The sequence below is a fragment of the Polyergus mexicanus genome, unplaced genomic scaffold (assembly GCF_030449975.1).
Source record: "Polyergus mexicanus isolate NDT 795.1 unplaced genomic scaffold, iyPolMexi1.0 SCAF_15, whole genome shotgun sequence".
NCBI lineage: Eukaryota > Metazoa > Arthropoda > Insecta > Hymenoptera > Formicidae > Polyergus > Polyergus mexicanus.
The window spans coordinates 5036561-5047214 of NW_027223335.1; the positions used below are offsets into that span (position 1 = coordinate 5036561).

A 10654-nucleotide genomic window follows, 5' to 3' on the forward strand; every position below is an offset into this window, starting at 1 on the left:
CATCGATGCACATTAAAAGCGACTATATATAAATTTATATAAAGATATATAATTAAAACAATAAGATAATTAATATTAGACTTTTGAAAATAAACACGCATAACAATAAATACTCTCCGCTTTTTTCGCTCGAATAACAAGATTCCTTGCCCTCATTTATCCATTAATTTGTACTTGTATTAATATATATTTCGCTTTAGAGCGAAAATAATGAAGTGCATTTATCGAATATATAAAATATTTATATTTCTTATATCTTTGAACGTAATTTTACTTGATTAATAAGATTTTTGCAAATGAAATGATATAAAAACGCGATATTATACGGATAAATTTTAATTAGATACAAATTTAAAAATTAAATAAGAAACAACGTAGTATTCGGCGTATTATGCTTTATCGTTTACATATTACGGCCTTAATTGTTATCATTCGTACGGTGAAACTTGAACAGTAATAGTGCGAGACGCTCCGTCAACTTTCTTTTCTAAACGCAATCGCGACAAATGTATAGGGAAATAATTTAATATGATTAATAATTAATTATCTTTTACATATAAATTAGATCATATGTTAATTATATCGCGACAATAAATTTCGAAGCGCGTATTTCGCGTTATTTATTTATTTAATTTTAATTGAAATTTTATTTTATTTATTCAAGTATGAAACGTAGTGATAGAAATTCAAAATAATAAATTATCATTTTGTTGCTATCTCTCTTTATAAGCAATAATTATTTCTTTAATAATATTTATATAAATATAATTTAAATTTAAATTAAATTTGAATTAAATATTATAAAGTTAAATATATTTCTTCCGATACTCTTTTTATCGTTCGACTCTTTGACGGTCTAACAATAAATACGATTCACAAAATAGTTGCGCGAGACGCTTTGTCGAATTCTTTCTCTAAACGCGATCGAGATCAGTATCGGGAAATTCGCTATTATAATATAATTAATAATTAATTAATATTTATAAATAGTATGTAACTACATATATACGTATATATATCGCGACGATAGATATCGAATCACATATTTTGTAATTTATTCATTTAATTAAATAAGAATTAAAATAATAGAAAGTCAAATTATAAATTATCGTTTCGTTGCGATCTTTACGGACAATAATTATTTTTTAAACAATACATAGAGTTAAATATATTTTTTTCACGATGCTATATCATTTGACTTTCCGACGATTTAGATATAATTTGAATTAATCGCAAAATCGAATAATTAATATAATGATAAGCTGCGTAATAGATTAATCGTTTAATAAATAATTGATTTATAATTTAAAATATTTATATAATTTAATATTTCGTATATATATTTTATAGTACATAAAATATTTCGGCAGCGAATTAGGATAATACCTAGCATGCCATATTTAGCCTTGGCGGCGTAAACATTGGCGCGCGTAAACATTGTTTATATATCACGGCCTTGTTATCATTTATATAAAGTAGTGGGGTGAGACTCAAATTCCTTTCTTACCGTACCTTTGTCATCATTCGCGCGGCGATACTCGAGCAACAAAGTAGCAGTGCGTCGTCGGTGCTGTCATCGTGCCGCGGACGGCTTTCGCGTCTTTCGCGTCGCGTATCAACACAGCATTGCCACGAGTCGTACAATGGCTCATATGTGGCACGCGCATTTTTTGCGTTGAACGCACCTTGGTGCGTCGTCGTTGCCGTCATCGTGCCGTACGAGCAACGATGCGTCGCGTTGTCGCGGTATCGCGTTTTCGCGTCGTCGCGTCTTCGCGTTGGACTTTTATCTCGTTTTCACGATTGTCACCGAGAATCATACTTTGTTGCCGACTAAATGGGATGTCTCTCAGCGTTGCAATCTTTAATATATTAATACCTATTAATATAATTAATTTTATATTAATATCAGTTAATATTAATATTATATTAATATTATATATTATATAAATATTTATGTATTAATAAATTTAATATATTAATGTAGGCGCAACGTTAAAACGCCTCAGTATCGCGGCTGAGGTGAATGCCGGCCGCGTAGCAACGTATGTTCGTGCATAGTATAGATGCATGTTCGCGCGGTTAATCTTGAACTTCGGTTCGAGAATCGGCTGTTGAGGGCACGTTCTGCTCCGACGAACGGTTCGGCCCGAATCGGTTAGAGTTCGGTCGATTGTTTTGGAATCATCGTTAATGGGTCCCTTCTCTTGTACCGTCTAACAGCACATTGTAGAAATACTAACATGTTTGGCATCTGAGGAGTCGGCTGTTCTAATTAGGTTCGATTTTCGCTCGCTAGAGAAGTTGATCTCCCGCTTTCGAAGTGCTAGATTGTTAGCACGTAGAAGGTGGGTATCTTCATTCTCGACCCGTCTATCAGCCTTACGATAAACCCGGCTCAGTCTGTACGATAGAGACTTGGTGGTTCGTATGAAATCGTTCCTAACGATGTTCTAGTCGGCCCTCGATGGGAGCAGGCGCGGGTCAAGAGTCGAGCGAACCCCATTCGCGATTATTCCATCGATCGATTTCGTCTTCTTCCGCTTCCGCTTAACCTTTGCTCGAAGTAATCGGTGAATTCCCGACTTGTCGACTCCAAGTGTGATTCTCACGTGAAGCGGGATTCGATCGTACCGAAATTCGAAAGTGCGGGAGTGTCGTTCAAAGTATCGCGCGTACAAGTGCGGAAGTAATCTTTTAATAAAAGTGCGAGAGTGCCGTTTAAGTATCGCGCGTGTGAGTCAACCTGAGAGGAGGAGGAGGCCTAGGAGAGGCATGGGGCACCGGTCGAACAACCCTGTGGTAAGTAATTTGTTATTTGTATATTAATTATTGTATTTATTAATTGCATACGTATACAATTTAATTTAAACAATTAATCGCGTAATTTGGCTTTTTATTTATATGATTTAGACAAAAGAGAATCGGAGAAAAAGATTTTTATATAAAAGCTATAATCTTGTAAAAGTTTCTATTATTAGATTATAGCTTTTTTATATAGAATTATTAGAATTATCAGTAGTGTTTTTTTTTTCAAAATTTATAAAATTTTATTAATTTGCATATTAATATATGCATTGAATACAAAATTCAATGCGTATAATAAATTTTTTTTAAATATTAATTATTTTGAGCGCTGCTATAATTTCGATCTTCTATTTGCATGTTACAGAATAACGTAGCGACCCTGACATTCTGAGAGGAGGAGGAGGCCTAGGAGAGGCATCCTGCACCGGCGGAGCAACCCTAGGGTGAGTATTTATTATTTGTATATCAGTTATTAAAAATCGCGTACGCGCATTAATTCGGTATTTTTATTTGAAAGAATTAAACAAGAGAAAATTAAAGAGAAAGATTTTTACATAAATCCTATGAAAGTTTCTATTTGAAAAAAAATCTTTTTATAATTTATAGAATTGTTCTATATTTATATAGAGCTTCTTAGTATTGTACGCATCGAATATAAAATATTCCGCACAAAATAATAATTATATTTTGGACGCTGCTATAATTTAGACTTTATATTTGTATGTTACAGACAACGTAGTTTCAAGACCAACAACTCCGCTGTTGCGCATCAGTGCCGGTGAGTGATAAACTTTATTTTGTTTTGAGGTAACGGATTCATAGATTTGTAGATTGTAGATGCGAATGTAGATTGTAGATTGTAGATATATCCGTTACCTCAAAATGGATGGGCTAGATTAAATAAAATAACTTTCACTAGATTTTTTCAATATGCATTGAAATATATTACAGGCACAATTTAAGATATAGATTAAAATAAAAATTTGAAAAGAGAATATAAAATATTTTTTTCAATTGATAAATTTTATTTAATTTGTTTAATTAAGAAGGCGCTACTAATTTTATTAATTGTATAAAATATAGTAATAACATATTTTCATGTTGCGCTGAATTTATCCTAATTTTTCGTAGCCCATTCATCTATATTATCATATCAATTAAAGTTTTGCTTTAATTGATATAAAGCCAAATTATTGATCTATTAAATTATATAAAATATAACTGTTTCATTAATTTTATTTTAATATAAATTATATGTTATTATAAATAATATTATATTATTATAATATATAAAAATTTCAATCAATTAATTCTGATTGATAATTTGGTATTATATTAATTAAAGTAATGTTATATTAAAACGATGAACGACAAACAGTTTCACGACCGTAAACGAGCGTAAAATTACTCTTAAGCACCGGCGATAATAATTAGCCGGCAACAGAAGGAATTTCACTCCTTCGTTGATCTTTAATAAAGGTCGAAGCTACATCTCTGAATAGATGTAGTCAGAATGAATATGGCCAGGATCAACAAAAGGTAGGTCCATCTGGCCCAACGGAAGCATCACGGTTGACTAATATTAAGTAGTCAAAAAGCGCAAATAATACACATGTTGAATAATACATGTGTTTGCGCATTTCTATGTGCAATGGCACATAACGAAAAATGCTACCGGTATATTCTATTAGGACACGCGGATAGGACACGCGATTAGGGCACCCGAGGTAGGATACACCGTCCAATCTTAGGTGGTCACAGATTCCCGCTGATTTAGCCAGCAAAAATAGGATTATTAGGATTTTTAGGATTATCTTAAGGAATTGAATGCTTACTAGGAATTTAACATTTTATATCATTTATATTATTAATGTATTATATATTTATATTAATCAGATTTTAACCTCAGATAGATAGATTATACCTATCAGATTCTATCGAATTTATTTTTGCTCGAATATATATTCATGGCAAATTAGATTTAATCGCTCTCGATCAAACTTGCTTCACTCGAAAACGCTAATAGTTACTGGTAGAGTCACCCATGCCGGATAGGTCGAAGGGGAAGAGTCAGACAATAAGAGAAATGGCATAAAAATATTAATGTAATATTATATATATGTATTGTAACATACGTTTCTGTTGGAGACCTCTAATTTAACGCAGAATTTAATGTTCGAGCGTTCCTTCCATTACACCAATTTTTAAACAAAATTTTGTAATACTATTTTGCGTGACTGTATCTCGTTAACTATTGAACCAAATAATTTAAAATGCATCACGTGTTGAGTATTGAATTGTGAATAATCCCCTAAAATGGCAGCACAAACGGATCAAACGTTCGGAAATGCGAAGCGAATCTCGAAACTTAATTATTTGACCGAATATAAACGTGAGAAAATTAATTAACGCTGTCAACAATTAAAATTCCTTAAAAAATAACAGAACACGGTTAAAACTATAAGAAAATATAATTGATTTGCATGCAACTAAATTCATAAATTACAAAATTAAAATTAAATAATATAATTATATTTAAAAAAAAAATTAATAATAAAAAACTATATAAATTATTAAAAGCATGATTTGATAATGTTTAAAATGCTTGATATTTTTGTTTCAAGAATGAGAAAAAAGTGAAAGGAAAAATTATTGTAATCTTCTACACGTTATATTTAAAAATTAAAAAAGAATAAAGAATTATCAAGAAAATTTATTTCATTTTACACACGTATATACATATAATTTATTATCGCTCTAGTATATATTACTAGAATGACAAAACGCGCAGCTAATAAAACATTAATAAATTCATAATATTTCTCCGCATTTTTTATTCACAATTATATATTTAGCACGGATATGCACCAACCGGCCGTTTTACCGTGGCATCGAAAAGTTTATCTAGTCGTATAGTTCCGCGGGTCTAAAATGGATCTAGGTGACGCTACTGTACGAGCTAAAAGAAATGTTTTTCGAAAAACGGCGGCGTGGTCTCTCAAACCCATATCAGACTATGCATTGAGATCGAAATTTGACCAATCAGAACAAGGAAATTTTAGTTCCTTTTATCCTGATTGGTCAAATTTCAATCTTCAATACGTAATCTGATACGGGCTTTAGGTTTCTCTCTGGTAGCGAGTTTATAATGGTATAGCGAGTGGGCAACAAAAACCGCAATGAGAAAAATAGAGAAAGAGGAAGAAAAAAAAAAGAAAGAAAAAGAGGTATGTTCTTAAAACTGCCAAACATCTACACAGCAATTAAATAAGAACATTCTAGATAAAATAAAAAATTAATTTTAGTAGTTTCTTAAAGAATATACACTGGTCAGCTCATAAAATGTGTGACTATTAACAATTTACCTTCTCATATAGTTATTTATGCTTGTTAGAAAATATGAGTAATGAAATCTTTTTTGTTACAAAATAATTCGTATTTTTGTAATAAATATATCTATAGTGACTACACGTGCCAAAAGAGAACATCATTTATCATTTTCTTATTAGAGAAAAAAGAAAATTAATCGGAAATATTTTTTATATATTAAATTCTAAAGTTATGAATCATGTTTCATAAAAGCTAACTCGAATACAGGAGCATCTGTATTTTGTACATTACTATATATAGTATGTATAGACGAGCAGAATCAAGATGGAAGACAATAAAATGGAAATCGTGTTGAGTGAAGATAGAAAATCCTATGCTGGAATACCAGAAGCCGATTTCGTAGTAATATACCTTCTTAATATTTAATTTTATGCATGTGTTTATTACATATATTTACATCGAAATTATTATTTCTAAAATTGTTATAATTTTGTTTTATAACCAATCATTCTGATTAATCAGTAAACGTTTTCTCCATGCAAAGAAAAACATTAATAGAAAATTAGGATTCAAAACTCTGTATCTTTTATCTAATTAAGATGATTTTTTTATATGTGTATTAATTGGTTAAAATTTTGATTGATTGATTGAACTTTATGTAACCATTTAAAAAAAAAAAGAAGTTTCTTTTCTTATTCACTGTTTTTTTTTTATTGATCATTTATTTCATATTTCCTGATTATTGCACAAAATAAAATTATAATTAAGTATCTTTTATTAAAGCTTATTGCAAGCTTATGTAGAGTCATTCATGTTACACAATTTCAGGATGATGTTGAGGCTTTTATGGCAAAACCAGAAAATGAATCTGTAGACAAAGTACTCAGGAAATTTGATGAAAGCCATGGAAAGTATAAATTTATGGAATACAATTTAATTAATAAGAGAAGACGATTAAAGGCACAAATACCAGATTTAGAAAGATCTTTAGAGATGATTGAGAAATTGCAAATTGAAAAAAATAACAGCCACAATTTAGAAACGCAATTTTTATTATCGGAGCAAGTATATGCAAAAGCCGTAATACCACCTACAAATAAAGTATGTTTATGGCTGGGTGCTAATGTGATGCTAGAATATACTTTAGATGATGCCCAAGAAGTGTTGACCAAAAATATCGAGGCAGCCAAGAAAAATTTAGGATATGTAGAACATGATCTAGACTTTGTTCGAGATCAATTCACAACAATGGAAGTGAATATGGCACGTATTTATAATTGGGAAGTGAAGCGCAGGCAAGCAGCAAAACCTACATGAGATTATCACACAATCTTACTATATAAAATTCGCCTAAAATCCAATAGGTAATTAAGAAATCATATTTTCCATTGAATTTTTTTATGTAACATTTCGATATGATGTAAAATTTCGATTATTTTTTACTTTACAATACTTTTAATGTCATTACATTTCAGAGTATCTATATTAAGAATAAAGTTTGTGTACAGAGCACCATTGAAGATTCTGAAATTAAGACTTGGAAAATTATTCAACTATAAATTGTCAAATTAATATATACATTACTACAAATATGTTTGGATTCAGAAATGAATTTTGTACATCTTTGAGTACTAATAGTGATATTTTTCATATAATAATCTATCATATTGCATTGATGAAATTGACTTTATTTGCACTTGTATCTACATATTATGAAACGCAACAAAAAATTCAAGTTTTAAAATAAAATTGTCAAATATCAAATTGTCAAAACTATCGGTATGTATATATTTAAAAATCCAAGTCCCCTATAATAAACATAAAAGAAATATTTATTTGTACTTTGAGATCTATTCTGTATAAACAACATATTAAGTATGCATATAACTTCAACAAGTATTGTTCACACGATAAATTTGTTTTTAAAGAAGAAACAATGTGTGAAAATTAAGAACTAAGTTTCTATTTTCTTATATAAGAATGACTAAATGAACATATGCATAATGGAATGTTTACACAAAACTTAGTAATTTAGCTTATATTCTAATTTTCTTAAATGTGTTATTTATAGTAATAATAAGGCACATATATAGTAGTCAGACTGACTTTAGAAAAGTCAGTGTCCAAAGGAGACTAGCACAAACTCTGGTTGAACATATATTTTTTGCATCTTAGTTAGTCTGCCATTATTTCGTCTTTAGTCTGTTCGTATTTCATCAATTTTGATTTTAGTTCAGCAATTTTGGCTTTGGACTCTTCCAATTCTTTCTTCAAGTTGTCAATTTCGGAAGTATTATCTACAATACCTCCGAGATTTTTACATATATAACTATAATATAGTTAAAGAAATAACTATTTCTTTTAATAATTATTGATACAAAATTAGAAAATAAATATTTACTTATCATACAAATTGTGTAATATAAAGACTAACAAAATTCATATCTTCTATATGATAAAAAATAATTTAAAAGGATTTTTCTTAAAGCTTAATTTTACATAATATATATTAAAAAAGGATACTCCAAAGCATCGGGTGGCTTTTCAGTTTCCTCGTAGAGCGACACAAGTATCTTTGTGAGGGCATCCATGACGCCACACCTTTCTAGATAGGCGCGAAACTCTTCTCGTTTGGCTGTAACTGACTGTAAAGAAAAATGAAGTTTTATACTATTCCTAGATAAAAAATCAAAAATTTTAAAATTGCTGATGCGTTAAAGCAAACCAATAGAAAATATAATAACAAACATAAGCATATTATAACTTTATATGTTGCAAATAGTAGTTTTGTAATCTAATCATCAAAAAGAGAAAGATATAAAACCAAAGTCTATAAACATTATATATTTAAAACTTTTTCTTGCAAAGATTCATTTCAAAGTTGAGTTAATACACATCTAAACTTTAAAATATTTAAATTTTATAAATAGAGATAAATAATGTTAGAAAAGATTTCTGATTTTTGTTTGATCCGCATAGAGATTAAACGATAAAAAGCGGCATTCATTTGCAAGCTACTGCTAATTACCGGCAGCAATTTTAACAATTTTTATTGTTTGATACGCATTTATCTTTTGATTATCAATCAATTGGTTACGAATCAAATCAAAATATCGACCTAGTTCCTAAAAAAGCATTATATATTGTGCTTTTTTTTTTTACGATTTTGTGTGTTTAACGTGCACGTGTTAATTTCAATATCGGCAAACAAATAGTTAATATATATAATATGGCCAGGGGGGACGATCGTCATTACAGAAATAAAACAATAGCATGTACGATACTCGAATTAAATTTCGTCCCTAACTCGACACGTATATGATAATCTTACAAAAAATATATTATTCAATAAATTAATGAAGAAAATGATTACCATCTTGATGTAATTTTTCGGTGGCGTCTCCCTGGAATTTCTAAAAGAAACGATTTTCGAGATGTCGAGAGAACAGCTTCCCTTGGCTTCTCTCTCGACGAACGAAAGCGTAGTCGAGTCAAAATAGCGCCTGTCTCTTATCACGTCGTCCCAACGGATTGCAACAAAAACTTTCTATAGATAGTGATTTATAGTGATTTATTTTCGCGGGAAACTTCACAATCATCCTTGGCGAACGCTTTACAAAAACGACGCCATTGATCATTCGATTCTCACAAAAAAAAAAAAAAAAAAAAAAATGAAAGATCAACAGCTCGAAACTAAAAAATCACATATATTTCGGTCATAGATATAATATATCTAGACCGAGCGCTTGCCTTTATTTAAGGAATGAGGGCCAAGGTGCACATAGAAAAGAACATACTCTGTTCCGTACTCCTTCGTTCTCTCTCGCTCGAATGTTGCATAGCGAAAGAGTACGCTATGCTACGTGCAAGTGAGAGAGAGAGAACACAAGGAGCACGGAACAGAGTATGTCCTTTTCTACGTGTATTTTTACCCCTACTCCTCAAATAAAAATAAACGCTCGGTCTAGATATACTATGGGCGCATTCCATTTAACGATCGCAACGCTCGCGAGCATCATCTGTCTTTGTTTAACTTTCGGTGAACAACAAAGATGAATAAGCGCATAACCATAAAGGGGAGATTGATTAGTCCATAAGCATATGCATAAGGAAATGGACCAATCAATTCTCTTAAGCCCGTATCAGACTACGCATTGAAAATTGAAGATTAAAAATTAAAATTTGACTAATCAGAACGAAAGGGACTAAAATTTCTTTATTCTGATTGGTCAAATTTCAATCTTGAATCTTCAACCTCAATCTTCAATGCATAAGCGGGGAGTACACATTTTTACACAAGCGCATGATCATAAGCATAAGGAAATTGATTGGTCCATTTCCGTGTTCCGTATGCCACCCCGTTTAAAGCCCGTATCAGACTACGCATTGAAGATTGAGATTCAAGATTCAAGATTGAAATTTGACCAATCAGAATAAAGAAATTTTAGTTCTTTTTATTCTGATTAGTCAAATTCCAATCTCTAATTTTCAATCTTTAATTTTCAATCCGTAGTCT

General features: G+C 30.5%; 1 protein-coding gene and 1 long non-coding RNA gene across 2 annotated transcripts; both read left to right on the forward strand.

Moving 5' to 3' along the window:
* The first annotated feature begins 1543 nt into the window (after positions 1-1543).
* LOC138939820 (uncharacterized) lies at positions 1544-3905 on the forward strand. Its single transcript, XR_011447902.1, has 3 exons — positions 1544-2802; positions 3173-3251; positions 3539-3905. It is a non-coding gene; the product is annotated as an uncharacterized lncRNA (long non-coding RNA).
* Positions 3906-6281: 2376 nt separating this feature from the next.
* On the forward strand, positions 6282-7881 carry Mgr (prefoldin subunit mgr). The gene is made up of 3 exons (XM_070308024.1): positions 6282-6540; positions 6967-7502; positions 7614-7881. Exons 1-2 carry the CDS (start codon positions 6463-6465, stop codon positions 7453-7455), a joined length of 567 nt encoding a protein of 188 aa, XP_070164125.1. The 5' UTR covers positions 6282-6462; the 3' UTR covers positions 7456-7502; positions 7614-7881.
* Positions 7882-10654: the final 2773 nt, after the last annotated feature.

Excerpts from the sequence above, each read along its gene's own strand:
- Mgr (XM_070308024.1), top strand. The coding sequence starts at position 6,463 with ATGGAAGACAATAAAATGGAAATCGTGTTGAGTGAAGATAGAAAATCC. Across the intron at positions 6,541-6,966 it reads TACCAGAAGCCGATTTCGTA|GATGATGTTGAGGCTTTTAT; the intron begins GTAATATACCTT and ends ACACAATTTCAG.